At 42.4% G+C, this 18,444-nt stretch overlaps 1 protein-coding gene and 1 pseudogene across 2 annotated transcripts in view; both read left to right on the top strand.

The window, feature by feature from the left end:
* The window catches only part of LOC123855992 (zinc finger protein 19-like), a 25,052-nt pseudogene extending 20,597 nt beyond the window's left edge, over nt 1–4,455 (top strand).
* Nucleotides 1–18,444, top strand: part of LOC123855291 (zinc finger protein 19) — a 24,659-nt gene extending 6,215 nt beyond the window's left edge. Inside the window, exons 2-6 of one of the 2 annotated variants that reach the window (XM_045890798.3) lie at nt 7,711–7,881; nt 10,128–10,192; nt 12,105–12,231; nt 12,766–12,879; nt 16,740–18,444. In XM_045890798.3, the coding sequence (XP_045746754.1) occupies nt 10,160–10,192; nt 12,105–12,231; nt 12,766–12,879; nt 16,740–17,845 (1,380 nt within the window). In that variant the 5' untranslated portion in view covers nt 7,711–7,881; nt 10,128–10,159 and the 3' untranslated portion in view covers nt 17,846–18,444. The remainder of the gene's footprint in view (nt 1–7,710; nt 7,882–10,127; nt 10,193–12,104; nt 12,232–12,765; nt 12,880–16,739) is intronic. The other variant, XM_064581066.1, reaches the window with a different exon arrangement.

The raw sequence follows: 18,444 nt of genomic DNA, 5'->3' as shown, positions 1-18,444 counted from the left end.
AAGTGGGATATGAACATGTTAGGGAAACACTTACCTTCTTTTGTGAGGTTTAGGAATGAAAGGAAGACTGTAAACAGTAGCTTTAAGGCAGTGTTCTGCAGACATTTTTTTACTGTAACCTACAGTAAGAAATACAACTTAAGTCACAACCTAGTATATATCCTTTTACAAATAACTGAAGCCAGAGTTTCAGATTTAGAGCTTACCTTTCCTGTTTGCTCTGACACCTGGTATTCTCTATTAATTCTCTATTCAAATCTAGTCTGATGTCTTTCACTTCTTAAAAAGTTTCTTCTTGCAACCTGCCACATTTATTTCATGATCTACTAGTGGTTCTCAAACAGTTGGAAAAAAAAAAAGCTAGTCTAGGAAAGGTAATTACCCTCAGGTGGACCTGAGTAGCTAAAGTGAGAAAAGGTGAAAGGGGGGCAGGGAGAGGATGTACCTGATGAGCTCCGTTAGAGGAGTGGGCAGAGCTGGGATCCAGGTGAGAGAGGGGGAGCCCTGAAGGGAATGTGGGAGATGGGTGCCACCCTGTGGGGGTGGATAGTGAGGAGGTTGAGGAGCACCTTTGAGGCAGTCTTGGTTTTCCCAGCGAGGAAGAGGTGATACTGACGGGAGGGTTAAGTGAGGGGCCAGTTGGAGGTTTAGGGAAAGTGGTGATTGCTTGAAAGTACTCTGGGGAAGCTGATAAGTTCAAATGATAGGGTTCTAGGGTATCAGGGAAGGAGGGGGTTTCTCTGTCATCTATTATTCTAATCTGGATTGTGTGACACTTGCTTTCTGCCAAACAGCAAGGGAAAAGATACATGAGAATTGACTTCCAGGTTCCACATTGTTCTGGTCACTGTTTTTCAGATTGTTATTTCCCTGTTTGTTCACAGTTTCAGCTATCTCCTTGCTCCTGTTTCCCTTCTGCAGAAGCCCGCTCCTCCAAATTCACATGCACATAGGCATGTGCAGAGAACTGGGTAGATCACCCCCACTCCCTATTAAAACAGAACTTATCAGCCATTATGTTATAACATGGATCCAGTTAACTTTCAGGTCATAATAATTTTATTATTGTAGTACATAAGTTGTATGCCTTTTTTTTTTTTTTTCTGAGAGGGGGTGAGTGGGGTGGGGGAGCGCAGAGGACCAAGAGGGAGAGGGAGAGAGAGAGGATCTTAAGCAGGCTCCACGCCCAGTGTGGAGCCTGACTCAGGGCTCCATCTCATGATCCTGAGATCATGATCTGAGCTGAAATCAAGAGTGGGATGCTTAACTGACTGAGCCACCCAGGCACCCCTGTATGCCTATTTATACAGACAACAAATAATTATTCAGTCATTTATTTTATCACATTTATTTAGTATCTACTGTGTGTCAGGAATTGTTCAAGACACCTAGGATACAGCAAGAAAGAAAACAAAGCCTTTGCTTTTGTGGAGCTTATGTTCTAGTGGTTTAAGATCAAGGGCAGCTAATTTGTAAAAAAAAAAAAAAAAAAAACCAAACCCAGAGGATAAACAGGCATTCTGCATATAATGTTATTTTGCACATGGCATAAAAATGCTAATATCTGCTTTTAACCACAAATGTTTAATTAAGAAGAGTACAAATTGATAAAGATCAACACTTGAATATGAAATTTAACTCGGTTTTAGAAAAAAATGGGTTGAATTTCAAAAAACTTAATGACAATGTCCTCCAATCTTTGGAAATACAAATGCCACTAGACAGCCTGTTCCTGTTATCTTTTTCTCACCTGAGGCTTTCCTGTTCCTCAGTATGCAAAGGAGAGCACTGTGCAGTCTCCTGGGCCTTAAAGAAAACTGTGTTCTCCTCTTCCTAAGAGGTTGAGCAGACACGTTTTGAGTCGCACAACAGCACATACTCAGCCATTTCTAACAGATGGCATGTGCTCAACTCTTGTAGCCCACCAGGTGTTGCCTCTTGCTCCAGATTCTGTGCTGTTTCCTCCAGAGCATTTTCAAGCATTTAAGTACTATGAAGTCACAAGTTATTGGGGACATACAGGTCTGGAGAAGCATAAGAAGCAGTCTTTTTTGTTGGGAAGTGTAATGACCTGGATTCAAAATCTCATTTCCTATTCCACAGCTACTATTTTCTGCCTCTGTTATATTTGGCTCTTCCGGTTTAATAGGTTTATATTTCTGGCAGGCTACATGGAGTTTGGAATAGTAATCTCTGGAGGCTCTATACTTTAGTGCTCTATTGTTTCCAGTATAATTCTCAGGTGGCATGTGTCTTCCATTTCTCATGTCAGATGCTGAGACCAACATTGACAGTGAGTCCACATCAACTCAGGGAATTTCTGAAGAAAGAGATGTGATGATATCACATGGGCTGCCGCAGAGTGTTTCTCAGGAAAGTGACTTTCCAGAAACATGTGAACTGGAGAAACACCAGGAAATCCCCACAGTGAAAAATATTAAAAGAAAGGATGAGAGAATCCTCTGTGCAAGGAAACCCTTCAGATGTGAGGAATGTGGGAGATGCTTCAGCTTTTTTTCTTACTATGTTAGACACTAGAGAATCCACACCGGGGAGAAACCCTACCCCATGTGAGGAGTGTGGGAAATCCTTTAATGGCAATTCTTCATTAATTCGGCACTAGAGAATCCACACTGGAGAGAAACCCTACCAGTGTGAGGAATGTGGGTGAGCCTTTAATAATAGTGCAAATCTGATCAGGCATCAGAGAATCCACAGTGGGGACAGGCCCTATCTCTGCACGGAGTATGGAAATGGCTTCCCCAGTAGTTCTGAGTTGGTTATACACCAGAGAATCCACACTGGGGAGAAACCATATGAGTGTAATGAGTGTGGAAAAGCTTTCGGTGTTAAGTCAACATTAAGTCGGCATCAGAGAATCCACAGCAGAAAGAAACCATATGAGTGTCTCAAGTGTGGGAAAACCTTTAGGACTTCCTCCCAGCTACATCATCATGCATGTGCTCACCCTAGAGAGAGGCCTGTCCTGGACCTCGGTTCCTTTGGCTTCCCAACATTTTTTACCCCCTTTTCATGGTAGTTCCTGCCCTGCTTTTTTGGAAGGCCACTTAGCCCTCACTCACCAGTTGATGTGGTAGATAGGTGCAAGGGTGGAACTTGTGGCCTAGTCTAGCCCGTCAATACTGTTCCTTCACCCGGCCACAGTGATGGGTGCAGGTGACCAGGTTCATCCAGTCAGGGGCAAAACCTACCCTGGTTTTGTTGGACTTATTCTGCTGGACTCGGATGTTAGCCTTGAGCCATCATGAAGGGTGAGAAGAGGCCAGCCCTGCAGGTAAGAGAGAAATGAAGAGAACCAAATCTACGTCTGGGTTTTTCAGTGACATGAATCAATAAATTTCAATTTTTTGCTTAAGTAGTTTTGAGTTGGGTTTTCTTTCCTTGGTGATACTGAGCCATTTCAGTGTCTCACATGTTTCAAAGCCTTCAGAGTTAACATAAACTTGATTTGGCATCACTGAGTCCATGGTATAAAGAAACTTTTCATATGTGTGATATGTTGGAAACACTGTAGCTGTGATTCTGATGGTTTGCACAGAGGCAAACACTCAAGTAGTTTGAATGTGGGAAAGCCATTAACCCTCAGTTAAGCCAGGTATCCCAAATGGATGGAAGTTAAAGCAATTTAAGCACTGTAATGAAAATTTCAAGTTACTATAGGTGCTTTTCTTTGTTTTGTTCTTAAGTAGGCTCCATGCCCAATGTAGGACTCAAACTCATGACCTGAGATCAGGAGTCACATGTTCTACCGACTGAGCCAGCCAGGTGTCCCTTCAAGTTAACTATAAAACTAAATTTCTATCAGTGAATATTCTGTAGGGAAGATGCATGTATTAAATGGAAAGCCTTGTTTACTTCCTACTCAGTTTCTGACAGGAGTGGATGCTGAATTTTTCATCTTATTTTAGATCTTACAGAATGCTTCCTTTTTGACCTATCTATAGTTAATTATACTATTCTTTTCATAATATTTAGTCATATTTATATTCTCATAATCTTAGTTGGATTTGGTAGTACACATTTCTTTATATCTTGCTGGATAGTATTTGTTAATATTTTAGGATATTGTCATCTACATTCATATGTGTGATTGTCCTATAATTTTTTTCCATCTTTGTCAAGATTTGGGAACTGAGTTATATGAGATTGCTAGAAATAGCTAGGAGGCTGTTCTTTTTCTGTACTTTAGAGAAGTTTCAAAAGCCTAGCAATTATCTGTTCCTCGGAAATTTGGAAAAAAGTCCACCTAATAATGCTGGCTGGGCCAGTCGCTTTTGTTGGGGGTAGTGTAGAGGACAAGAGATCTTTGATTACTTTATCAGTTCCTTCTATGATATTGATCCAATTACACTGTCTATTCTTGAACCAATGTTGGTAATTTATAATTTCTTACTGACATTTACAAATCATTAGCCCTGCCTTTTACCCAGACTATCTTATTTAAAAAATATGTATTTTCAATATATGTTCCTTGGCATTCCTAAATTTGTTGGTTGACAAAATCTATATGAAGATTTTTTATTACTCATATATTTGCATGCAAAGGCTTGACATTTGTCCTTATAATGCCTAGAATAGCATGGCTGCCATGACCTTTGATTTGGTTAGGGGACTCTAATAACTGAGGAAATGGCCTTTGTTATCCATCTAAAGCAGGGTTTCTCAAACTTGACACTATCAATATTTGGGACCTGATAATTTTTTGTTGGTGCTGTCCTGTGCATTGTAGGATGTTTAGCTTACCCACTGACATCTACCACTACATACTATTTGTAACACTCTGCCTGACCCCAGTCATGAAAATAAAAATTGTCTCCACTGATCTAGAGAGACCCTAAAGGTATATTTTTGTAAAAATAAAGAGCAAATCCTCTTCTTTGCATGCATGTTAGTTTGTGCCTTGTTATGTCCCATGCCTCCCTGTATTGTCATCTACTTGTCGTGACATTCTCAATTCCAGACTTAACCTGCTGCCTGAAATCTTGCCCTGAGAAGACAGCTTTATCATCTCCTTATTTGACAGCAATCCGCCCAGTGGGGAGGACACTGGGAGGTCATCTTTTAGTAATGGACTTAAAATTGTGCAGACGCACCAAAAGTGATTCAGGCAAAGAAATGGTTGAAGTCACTTGAGTCAAGGTTTGTTTGTTTCAGTTGTTGCCTCTCCAAAGAATATTAGCCTTTTATTTGTTATAGCTGTTCTTTAATAAACACTAATAGCCAGTAACATTGTGTGTGCTTTCCTATGTTAGGTAATCCCCGTTAACTGGATCCTCCCAGCAGCCTTTGAAGTAGATACTGTTACCTTGTTTCACCTAGGAAATTGAAAAACAGGTTAAATAGGTTGCCCAAAGATACAGCTAATAAGTGGAAGAGCAGAGACTCAGACCCGAGTGGTCTGACTTCGGAGCCCATGTGCAAACCATTACACAGTATTGCCCTCCTGTCTCCACTGCCCTTTTTTTTTTTTTTTTTTTTAAGCTTTATTGTATTGTTGACATACAGTTGAATCATCTTGTTGACTTCTACAAAAGGTCTTGCTGGGATTTTGATTGGATTGCTTTAAATGTATAGATCAATTGGGGAGATGTGACATCTTAACAAATTTGTTTTTCAGTCAATGAACACTGTATCTCTCTGTTTATTAGGTATTCTTTCATTTGTCATTATTTTGTAGTTTTCAGCATGCATTGGACATATTTTGTTAGATTTATACCTAAATATTTTGTGATTTAAGTTCTAATTCTCACCTGTAAGTCACCTGTGACAGTAATTGTTCACCTGCCATTCACCTGTGACAATAATCTTGCTATATTTACTAAATGATTTGAATTAAAAAAAGACTTGCATAAAAATCAATAAAATATCATGGAGAAACAGGGCACCTAAGTTCAAGCCTTGGTAGGAGGCATCTGCTAATGCTCATGGCCAGGGTTGAAAGATGGCGCAGTATGTAGTTTGTCTAAAGCACTTCAAAATACAACTCAAATCACACTGCTTCTCTGCGTGGAGTGCTCATTTACCAGAGATAATTGAGACATTTCTTCTCATTGGGGTAGTCTTTTTTTTGTTGTTGAGAGTTTGTGTAGATTAAAAGTATAGCAACCCCCTCCCCCAAGCAAAAAAATCAAGCTCTTCCCAAGTCTTGCCACTGAACAAACACATAGGTTTCCATTATTCTGAAGACTAATAAAATTACCAACAATAAAGACTTTGTTTCATGTCCAGATTTAATGGACATTATATGATGTAAATACCGAGAATAGGCAAGTCTGTAGAGTCAGAAAGTAAATCAGGAGTTGTCTGGGAATGGAGGAAAGCTTTACATTGGGTTGTATTAATTTTCTGTTCCTGCTGTAACAAATTACCAGTGAACAGTGACTTGAAACAACCCACATTTATTCTATTTATTTATTAATTTATCTTATAGTTCTAGAAGTCAGAAGTCCAAAATGGGTTTCACTGGGCTAAATTCAAAGTGTTGGCTAAGGAAAGACTTTATTTTCTTGCCTTTTCCAGTTTCTAGAGGCCACTTTTCTTGATTCGTGGCTCTTTCCCTCCAGCTTCAAAGCCAGTGATGTTGGGACAAGTTTCTCTCAAACTGTCACCTCTGTGGTTCTCTCTTCCAATGACCTCTTCCACTTTTAAGGAGTCTTATGATTACATTGGGCCCATCTAGATAATCCAAGATAATCTTATTTTCAAATCAACCGATAAGCAACTTAATTCCATCTGCAGACTTAATGTTTCTTTATTATGTAAGCCAACATACAAGTTCCAGACATCTTTGAGAGGAACATTATTCTGCCTATCACAGGGAAGATGGAAAGTGAGTGCTAGTGCTGATAGTTACGAGGTTTCTTTTTGGGGATGAAAATGTTCTAAAATTGTGGTGATGGTTGTGCAATTCTTTGAATGTACCAAAAACTACTAAGTTCTGTACTATAGATGGATGCATTGTATGGGATATGAATTACATTTTAATAAAGCAAGTGTGTGTGTGTGTATTCAGTATTTCTAAAACCAAATTCTGTAATCTTCCTGCCTGAAACCAACTTCTTTTCCTGAGTTCCTGAAGTAATTGAATCTTGGTTAATGACCCCTTCATCTATCAGGTCACCCAAACTTTATGGCTAGAATAGATTGCTCCGTCTCCTCATATCTGTTATTCAAACTTTTTAAAAATCTCCACTGTTTTCACTTCCTAAATAGTTCTAAAGTAATATCCCTTCGCAATCCTGGTCTTTCTTACTGTGACTGGATCTTTACCCCTAAGGAGGACTTTTTTTTTTTTTTTTTTTTTGCCTAACGACCTCTTTGGCATTGTGATGACATCTGTGGACCACTCTGAAACTATTTATATTAAAATACAGTTAAGTGGCTTAAAAAAATAAATCTGTGATACATTAATATACGTGTCTTTATCACTGTGGTGAAATGAAATGACATGATCTAAAGGTGAGCCCTCATAACAACGATGATAACTTCAAATTAGGGATGAGAATAGCTTGTATTTTGAGATACCTGCATCAGCTGTGATGTGGTATGAAAATATCTGTGATTTCAATTGGTGACAAAGTCACAGGTACTGCTGATAGTACTGCGGTTTGTTGCCAACACATAATTGAAGGAAATGCTAAATTTCGGTTAGAGATCAGCGAAAACAGTCAACTTTCCCTGCCATTCAAGGTCTGCGAGGACCGCAGGTTAAGAAGCCTCGCCCGCCCCCCTGGGGCTCAAAGCCAGGGGACCACCGAGCGGCGCGCTCTGGCGTCCTAGAGAGGAAGCACGTGCGGCTGGGGCTACGCGGCCTGCGCGGTGACGCGCTTCCGGTCACGCCGCACATTGCGCCTTTCTGAGGTGAGTGGTGGGCTTTGTGGCCAGGTCGTCTCTCTTAGGGGCGCACCCTTCGCCCCTCCTGCGGCCCTGAAGCAGCGGTGGAGGGAGGCGGAGGCTGCCTGCGGGCCGGTTCCGTCCTCCCTCGGGTGCCTTTGCTCGCCTCAGCCCGCGGCGGCCCACAGCGAGGAGCTGTGGACGGAAAGGAGACGCCCTGTGTGCCCGACACAGCTGCAGAGCCCTGCCCGTTGGGCCCGCCTCTACTTACCTAGCAGCTGCATGGCAGCCCCTGCTCCAGGTTCCCGGGACGCGGCTGTAAAGGAGCCGAGCGTGGGCCCCGCCCTCAGGGAGCTTTCAGTTTAATGGGAAAGTCACGTAGTAATCGAACCTGATGGGTTCACCCTACCTGCTTGTAACCCAGTAGCTGCGGCCTCTTGCTTTTGGGCGAAGACCAACTCTTTAACGTGTGCACAGGTCCCTGCATGGCTTCATCTTCTGCAACTTCCACAGCCTCGTTTTGCAGCACGCTCTCCTCGGCTGTGCTACAGCCTTCTTGGCTTTTCGCCTCCAGAACATGCATTTTTAACCTAGTTAGTTCCTATCCCTAAGTCTTCCCATCTAGGATAGATTCCCCCGGCACTAATCACAATTGTTATCTTGAAGTTACTTATGAGACTCTTTGATTAGTGTGTGTCTTTCCTTTAGACAGAGCTCCGTGACAGAAGGTCGCATCCGTTTTTCCTCTCTCCATTGCATCTCACACTTGGCCTGGAATGAATGAAGTATACATAAATGTTGAGTGTAGAAAGCACAAATTAATGCAAATGTGTGATCTCAAACTGGGAGACGTGGTATACAGTAAAGTGAACACAGTATGAGTGTAGTGTTTAACATGGGAAGCCGACTTGGTTTGTAGAGGATGATCTGAAGGATGATCTAGTACTACCTAGGTGAAGAAGGGTCAGGCTGCTGGAGAGTATTGTAAGACAGTAGCAGTTACAAAGGTCCTAAAGTTGGAGAAGAGTAGTTCATACAGAGGCAACAGCAGGTACAAAGGCCCTGAGTTAGTATAGTAGAGGGAACTGAAGGAAGGCCAGAGTGGCTAAACAAAGGAGGAGGGTGGCACAAGATGAGGCTAGCAGGAAATTACAGCATGCAGTGAGGTTAGGGAAGATGCTGGCTTTTTGGCAGAATATGACTGCTTAGCACAAAGTGTAGGGGATGATATAATTAAAGTAATAACCCAGCATTTGGGCAAGTTGAGGTGGCCTTTCAGGGTCCTTTGCTAATCAGTTTTGGTCATCACTGGGTTCTAGAATGGAGTGGTTAACAAAAAGATGCCGGCCCCAAGGTCTAAGAAAAGGAAGACTTACTCTGTGATTCTTTTTCTGAATTTCCTTGGTGACTATTCCATATTAACCTCAGAATGTTATAAAAGAGGTCCTTTTGGGATTATAATTGGAAGTGATCTAGTGTAGTTAACTGAAAACGTGTCTTTGGAATCAGGCACATCTGGTTGGAATCCAAGTTCATCCACCTCCTTGTGACCTTGGTAAAGAAAATTATTCTCATAGCCTTGTTTTCTCATTTGGGAAAAAGAAAATTAAGAGGATTAAAGTGGAGCCTGAATGAAGGGATATGTATTTTATCTATTTTACATCTGAGAACATTTTTTTTTTTAACTTTTTAGGTTTCTCAGTAAAAGTTATTTTATTTATTTATTTATTTATTTATTTACTTATTTGACAGTGTAAGAGCACGAGCAGGGGGAGGAGCAGAGGGAAGGGACAAGCAGACTCCGCACTGAGGGGGGAACCCAACGTGGGACTGGCTCCCATGACCCCTAGATCATGACCTGAGCTGAAATCAAGAGTCAGACGCTTAACCGACTGAGCCACCGAGGGGCCCCAAAGTTTATGTTTAAAAATAAAGGTCTGGGTTTCCTCTTGTTAGGTTTTGATTTTGTTTTTGCTTGTTTTGCTCTTTGTGTACTCCTATTCTCCCTGTACTTACATCTTACCCAGGACAGGAAGCATGGTTTGATGGTGGTACAGGCTCTGGTGCCCGAGGGCAAGTTACTTACCCTTTCAAAATCTGTTTCTTCTGAATTCAAACTTCATTGTATGGTGTGGGTTGAAAGAAATATATGCCACTTATCCAGTGGGCATTGGGTAAATGATGGCAGTATTGTTATTGGCCATAGGTTTGTTGGTTTAAAGGAGAGCCTTTGGGCCAGGCTCACTCATGGTTCTCTTTGCTTCTTCCCTCAGCCCCTGCCCTTCACTGAGAGGGAGCCCAGGTGATGGCAGCCATGTCCCTGAACGCCTGGCACCAGGTGAGCTGTGATTCCCTAAGGTTAGCCTTCAGAGATCTAATTTGAAGGAAATGGGGCATGAGAGGGATAATTCTGGAAAGACTCTTAGAACCAAAGCAGCAGGAAGGCATCTCTTGATTCTCTCCAGTAGGACTGGATGTTGGGGAGAAAGCTGATGGTGAGGGGCTAAGCAGCCAGAAGCCCTGCAGACATGGCTGGAGAGAGTGTCCGGGGAATCAGAAGTACAGTCTCCTGTTCTCCAAGGATCTCTGCTGAACTGAAGAGCCCCCAGGTTCAGTAGGGACTCCCATGGAGGGATCTCTGAGAATGAGGGACTCGGGTTGGTGGTAGAAATATCTGGTGTTTGGTGGGGGTGATCGAGATCAGTGAGGTTGCAAGGTTCTTGGGAGGTGGGGGCAGAGGGCCAGTAGAAGGAATACAAGAAAAGGGGGCCTCTAGCCTTTGTCCTCTCAAAGAAGTTTGGGTTTCATAATCAGGGAAAATACATCACCCTTAAGGTCAGTGCTGCTGGCTAAGGTGAGGCACCAGCAGACTATGACGGGGAAAATCTGCACTAGGACAGGACACCTGAATTTAGGGATCCCATCAGGCCTCTGTGGACTTGAGCTAATCACTTGAACTCTGTATTTTGATGGACTTCATCTGTTAAGTGAACATTAGGTACCTTACATTTGTGGGACTGGGAAATTGATTTCTTGAGTTGTAGCTCACTTTTTGACTGGGGAGTTGCTAGGTATTGATTACCATTTCCTCTTCCTGGGACTTATTTATCCAATAACTTAGCATCCATGAACTGTATCCCAAGTCCCAATCCTGGGTTTCTGACATCTGGAAGGTCCCTCTTCCTGACTTTAGTTGATGCAGTGTCTTCCCTATAGCTTCCACCCTCTTCTGATCTTCTGTAAGTATTGGTGAGTCACTGGTACCACCATATCACAGTCCTCACCACTCAGTTTCCAGACTGCTGAGCAGTTGTTGACTCATTCTCCCTTCATACCACTTCTAGAGAGGAACCAAGTCCAACTCCTGCCTGCTATCTCTTCCACTTGTCCAACAAGTCCACTCCTGCCTGCTGTCTCTTCCACTAAGCTCTCTGCTAGACGTTCTTGAATACAGGCAGTATAGCTTTTTTTTTTTTTTTTTTTTGCAGTATAGCTTTTCAAGCACAGATGGGGTTGGATGAGACAGGCTCATTAGAGCAAACCATGATGCTCTTCTTGTTAAGGTGGGCTTGAGGTTTGGGGCAGAATGAGCACTTGTGGGGTACAAATGGATTACCTGGGCACTGAGGCAGCGAAGAGGGATTAGGTAGGTCCTGACATGCTACCTGTGAGTGAGTGTGTAGACCGATTGAAGCTAATGTCCATTTGTAGATGTAACAACAAAAGATTAAAAGTATTTATAAGGGGCGCCTGGGTGGCTCAGTCATTAAGCGTCTGCCTTTGGCTCAGGTCCTGATCCCAGGGTCCTGGGATCAAGCCCCGCATCGGGCTCCCTGCTCTGCGGGAAGCCTGCTTCTCCCTCTCCCACTCCCCCTGCTTGTGTTCCTTCTCTGGCTGTGTCTCTCTCTGTCAAATAAATAAATAAAATCTTAAAAAAAAAAAAAAAAGTATTTATAAAACCAAGGAATTTGCTTTAGGAAGTTTAATTAATGGGAGATTTTCCAAGGTTTTTGAAATGTTACCATGTTTTAGAATAGTACATTTCATGTCTTAATGGAAGCTCTTCTGTTAGAGAAGTTTCAGATTTTTGGTTGTAAAAATAGTCATTTAATGTTCTAACATCCAGTTTCTTCATTTTTTCTCATTAGCCATCCCTATTAGGACCCCTCCCTCATACTGTTCCCTATGCCCTGCACTCTGTCCCTGAGTCAGAAAGTTGGCTCTGGGGCAGCAGGAACCTTTTGTTTTAGGAGTTGGTGACCTTTAAGGATGTGGCTGTCTACTTTACCAGGACAGAATGGGCTGGTCTTTCTCCTGCACAGAAGGCCCTGTACAGAAGTGTTATGCTGGAGAATTATGGGAACTTGACATCCCTTGGTAAGGCTGCTTTCCTCCTGGGACTCAGATCTGTGCTTTCCTGTTTCCTTCCTTGTTCTCTCCTAATAGGCTGGGTGTGCAGTGTAGAGAGGGAGGGATTGTCTCTAGTATCTTCCACTCTGTGGCTCCAGGGCTGAAACCAAATGACCCACTTCAAAGGTTGCTGGGTAGGGAGAGATACTGAGTCAGTTTGGTAGCAGTGTATGGAATTGTCCCCTGGTAAGAGTACATCCCATCCTCCAAGGGACTCTACACAGTAAAGAATACATACTTTCCATTGCCAGAGGTAAGTTCTTGTCTAGGGAAGGGTGTGACCCATTCCCTGTGTTTGCATATATCTTGTAGGATCTCACTAACTTACCTACTCTTAAGTAGGAAGGGATCACAGATGCTCAGTTTCTTGATCAAATCTTGGCTTTCCCCAATCCTGAGCCTTCTTCTGTGGATCTTACTCTTATGGAGGCTCTTGGGGTTTTCCTTCTTTTGACACAGCAGACCCACAGCTGAAAGGTGCCATTTTCTCCCCATTTTCAGGATACCCAGTTCCCAAACCTGCCCTGATCTCACTTCTGGAGGGAGGGAATTTGCCTTGGGGCTTGGAGGCACAGGATAACCCATCTGCAGAGAGGACCAAAGACATCTGTAAAGGTAAGGAGGAAGGTTTAGAACTGGCAACTATGGAGCTTTATAGAGCAGTGTATTTTAAAATGAACCATGGTGGGAAGGATTTAAATAAAATGGATGATTTCTCCTAGTAAGTAAAATATGAAACCTTTTCCATTAATTTTAACTCTTATTAAGATAACAAGTTCCCCTTAGTAAATTTCATGTAATTTTTGAATCCATTACTCCTTTCTGAGTTTTGGCCTTTCCTATCTCAGTGGTCCTCCTTAGGACAGGATGGATTTGTTCACAGGTGGTTTTCAGCACTTGCCGTGTGCCAAGCTTTGTTTAAGAAGCTCTGGAGGATACATGCTATGGAGACAGATGTAAAGAACTTTAAAAAAAAATGTGTTAAGTGCTGTTCTTGGCATATAGGTATTGGGCTATGGGAGCACAGCAGAAGGAGAAGTTGGAGAAATTCCCATTTAGGAGCTTAAGTAAGCTTCTTCAGTAGCAGGCTGTATGTTCCAAATTTGACTTATGACAATGGATCCCATGTGAAAAAAAAGGTAGTCTCTGGCCTAAGAAAAGGAGTAGAGGATCCAGTAAATTGTTGGGAAGAATTTAGCAGTTTAATGTTCAGGGACAGTCACTTGGGGAGCATATTTTAAAATGGATATTTCTGGAGCACCTACAAGTATTTGTCTTTTCTAGTAAGCAGTGGGGGAGCGTGAAGCTTAGGACTCGAAGGCTAAATAAGACTTCCTAGAATCTGGGGCTGGCAGAGTCTACAGTATATCCTGACCCCCTTTACTCAGCCAGTGGTGTAGATGAATGTAGTTGGTGTGTCTTACCCACCCAGCCTTGTATGGAAAATCTAGAATTCAGAGTTGGTGGTGGACCTGAGGGCTCTATCCTAATGAACTTGGGGCTTGGGAACCAGAAGTGAAAGAGCAGGTAAAAGCAAACAAGGAGCAGGAGCAGTGACCCCTGCCACTGTGACCTTGCCTCTAGTGACATAGGCCCATATTTGGTTGTATTTGTGAAATATTAACATAGTATTTGCTGTGGATTGGCCTGAAGGAAATTGAAGGTATAGAATCTTGTTAAAAACCCTTACTACATGTCAAGTGTTAACTTTTGAGTGAGTAAATTGGAAAGGGGATAGTGGCAGTGCAAACAATAAAGAGGAAAGAGCATGTGGAGCTAACATTGACCAGATCTTATCAAAACTTGGCCATCAAAGAGGAGAATTGAGTCAGATAACACTGGGAAGTCATGACATAAAAGAAACTTTTTAAATTCATGTGAATTCAGATCTGAGCACAGAGTCTGAGTTTCCTTTATATGTATAATTGGATGGCCAGAGCAGGCCACAGAGAAGGCAGGTGTAGAGTCTGAGATAAATGTCAGGTCTATAGGAGTAGATGCAAGTGTACTCTGCCAGAGTTTTAATTAAAATGACACCCAGAGAACAAAAAGAGCTGAATCTTAAATATTAAGGGATATTTAATTTTATTGAGATAGGGAGGAGAAAGTAGACAGAGGAGCGTCCCCAAGAGGGAACATGGACCTGAAGCCAAGGGTAGGAGTTTCAGGGTAGATACTTTGTAGAGAAGGAGTAAATGGGAGATGAGGAAATTGAGGCAGCACTTTATTTTTTATTTTTTTATTAACATATAATGTATTATTTGTTTCAGGGGTACAGGTCTGTGATTCAACAGTCTTACACAATTCACAGAGCTCACCGTAGCACATACCCTCCCCAGTGTCCATCACCAGCCACCCCATCCCTCCCACCCCCCACCACTCCAGCAACCCTCAGTTTGTTTCCTGAGATTATAGGCAGCACTTTAGATAAGTTAATTTTGGTAAGTTTAGAAATGAAATGCAACCGTACCAACTCTTTTATTATGAGCTTCACCCTGTATATGCATTATGTACTTTGAGACTGGAGTTTCAAGAGACAAAATTTACCTTGGCATTGCAATGTATGTGAATTCTGTTCTAGGTTAGGCTAGTGTGTTTCATTTTAAAAATTGTCTGATAGTTACATACTATGTCCATTTCACAACTAATGGGTAAGCAGTTTGAAAAACACTACTATAAGAAAAAGTTGGGGGGCGCCTGGGTGGCTCAGTCGTTGAGCACCTGCCTTCGGCTCAGGTCATGGTCCCAGGGTCCTGGGATCGAGTCTCACACCAGGCTCCCTGCTCTGCGGGAAGCCTGCTTCTCTCTCTCCCACTCCCCCTGCTTGTGTTCCCTCTCTCACTGTGTCTCTCTCTGTCAAATAAATAAAATCTTTGAAAAAAGAAAGAAAGAAAAAGTTGGATGTGAAGGGATGATGGTTAAGCCCAAGTGGATTTGAGAATCTGCAGAAGGAGGTTGGTGATGAAGAGGAGGGATGACACAGCTGGTAGAGCAGTGTAGCAGGGGGAGGGAGGAGATGGCATCAGGGGTGATTGGGAAGTGTGAGACTTGAGAGGGAGCAGATGGCTCGTAATGAGTGGGTGTAGAAATGGAAGGGAAAGACGTTGAGGGCACTGCATCTGGGCAGCTTTGTTCTTTCAGCAGGAAGGTGGGGGTAATGGCTAGAGACCTAGGAAGGTGATGGCTTGGAAGAACTGCTGTGGGGATCCTGATCTAGATGATGGCAGATTATGGGGCAGCAGGAAAATAGAGTATTTTGGTCATTGATTGCCCAGTCCTGGTTTTATAACTGAGCACCCTGTTTACTTCAGTCTCCAGTGTCTCCTCTTCCACTGCCTTTCTCCAAGGGCTCTTACTCATTTAACACACACTTGAAGGACGAACTTGATTAGATGAGTCCCAGATACCTGAGATTAATGTTAAAATTAGTCCAACATTTTATATAAAATAGATTGACTTTGGGACACCTGGGTGGCTGAGTCAGTTAAGTGTCTGCCTTCGGCTCAGGTCATGATCCCGGGGTCCTGGGACTGAGCCCCGCATTGGGCTACTTGCTCAGCAGGGAGTCTGCTTCTCCCTCTGCCTGCCACTCCCCCTACTTGAGCACGCTTTCTTTCTCTGATAAATATATAAATAAAATCTTTTTAAAAAGTAGAATGACTTTAACGAGGTAAAATGGCATACAGTCTTGGAATACAAATGCCATTTTACAGGTGGCTGAAATGAGAACTACTCTGCAGTCTTTGTGTATCTAGGTAAACTGTATTCTTCCCTTTCCAAATAAAGTCTCTGCGTGCTTGAGATCCAGACTTTTGTGAGAGTCTGATAACAAGACGGGAATTGCCAGCAATTTTAGGGAGTTCATTGTCCTCTGTGGACCTGCAGTTAACAACCTTTGGGGGATGTCCTGTATTTAAGACCCTCTGAGTGTGATTTTCTTCTCTCCCTTGTCTTGTCATAGCCTAGTGCCTTTAATGCTTAGTGTCTCCAGGCTTTGGCGCTATTTACAGGGTATGGATTTTTTATTTATTTTTGGGTATGAATTTTTTAAAAGAACCTTTTTCCTTCATCACATTTGTATTCTGACTCTGTTCTGTTGTGCTTTCTGACTCTTGAGTCTTGCTAGCCCCAGTGTCACCACTTGCTCTTAGGGCCTGTGCCTTTGGCATTTTGTAGGCCTATGAATATGATAAGGTCAAGAGATACTAGAATGTACCAGAGAGAAGTTATTCAAAAAATACGGAGTCTGGAAAAGCTTAGGAAGCAATCTGATGTGTGCTGTGTATACCAATACCCTGTTTCTCCTTGACTGTTCTCTGTGTGATATTTGGCACTTTAATTTTAGTAGCCTGGTCTTGCTAGCAGTTCGATGTGGAGGTTGGAATAGTAATCTCTAAAGACCCTATAATTTTTGATGCTTTTTGTTTGTTTCTAGCATAATTCTCAGGTGGCATTTGTGTTTTCTCTTTTATTAGATACTGAGACCAACGTTGGCAATGAGTCCACATCAACACAGGGAATTTCTGGAGAAAGAGATGTGATATTGTCACATGGTTTGCAGAAGAGTGTTGTTCAGGGAGCCAACTTTCTAGAAACCTGTGAACTGGAAAAGCACCAGGAAATCCCCACAGTGAAAAATATTAAAGGAAAGGTTCCAAGAATCCACTGTGCAAGAAAACCCTTCAGATGTGAGGAGTGTGGGAAATGCTTCAGTTATTTTTCTTACTATGTTAGACACCAGAGAATCCACACCGGGGAGAAACCCTTTGAGTGTAATGAGTGTGGAAAAGCCTTTAATGGCAATTCTTCATTAATTCGGCACCAGAGAATCCACACTGGAGAGAAGCCCTATCAATGTGAAGAGTGTGGGAGAGCCTTTAATGATAATGCAAATCTGATCAGGCATCAGAGAATCCACAGTGGGGACAGGCCCTTTCTCTGTGGAGAGTGTGGAAATAGTTTTACCAGTAGTTCCGAGTTTGTCATACATCAGAGAATCCACACTGGGGAGAAACCTTATGAGTGTAATGAGTGTGGAAAAGCTTTTGTTGGTAATTCACCACTACTTCGACATCAGAAAATCCACACTGGAGAGAAACCCTATGAATGTAATGAGTGTGGCAAAAGCTTTGGAAGGACTTCTCATCTTAGCCAACATCAGCGTATTCACACAGGGGAAAAGCCTTATTCTTGTAAAATATGTGGGCAGGCCTTCAATTTTCATACAAAACTAACTCGGCACCAGAGAGTCCACAGTGAGGAGAAACCCTTTGACTGTGTAGATTGTGGAAAAGCCTTTAGTGCTCAGGAACAATTAAAAAGGCATCTAAGGATCCATATTCAGGAATCTTCCTGTTTATGTGATGCCTGTGGTAAAGTCTTCGCTAGCAAAAGAAATTTTCTTCAGCATCAAAGAAACCATACTGCAGAGAAACCCTATGAGTGTGTCAAGTATGAAAAAACCTTTAGGACTTCTTCCAAGCTAGGTCATCATGAGCATGTTCACCCCGGAGAGAAACCTGTCATCCTGGACATTTGTCATTTTGGCCTCCCAGAATTTTTCACCCCCTTTTACTGGTAATAGTACACTAAATTTCCCTTTGGATTTCATCTTCCACTCAGGAGCAGGATGTGTGACACAGGCCTGGCTCAGCTGCATGTTCCTTCCCCTAAGCCATAGCTGTTGGTTCAGATGTCAGTAGTTTACCCAACATGGTCCAATTACAGTCCCAGGACTCGGCAAGAGTTAATAGGAAGAACTAACTCTACTTTTTCCCCTTAGTCTTAAAGCTGAGAGGAACTCTTAGATTCTTGTGGAGGCTGAGGAGAAAGCACAGCAAAAAAGAAATCAGAGTTGAAGAGCAATCACCCTCAAAGCTTCTGTTTGAACAACTACATTAAACCATATCTGAAGCCAGAAGTACAGCTGGGTTTTTGAGTTCCAGTAAGCAATATGTTTAATTTTGTTTTTGTTTTGTTGTCTTTGTTCAAGCAAGTTCGGGGGAAGTTTTCTTTCCTTGCAAGAGAGCTTTATCACTCTAACAAAAATCTTCAGGGCTAACAAACCTGATGAAGAAATGTTTTGTTTTGTTTTGTTTTGTTTTAAGATTTTATTTATTTATTCATGAGAGACAGAGAGAGAGAAGCAGAGGGAGAAGCAGGCTCCCAAGGAGCAGGGAG

The sequence above is a fragment of the Mirounga angustirostris genome, unplaced genomic scaffold, assembly GCF_029215605.1.
Source record: "Mirounga angustirostris isolate CCGP_5_RB_7025 unplaced genomic scaffold, mMirAng1.0.hap1 SCAF_16, whole genome shotgun sequence".
NCBI classification, from domain to species: Eukaryota; Metazoa; Chordata; class Mammalia; order Carnivora; family Phocidae; genus Mirounga; species Mirounga angustirostris.
This window is presented reverse-complemented; position numbering and strand designations above follow the sequence as displayed.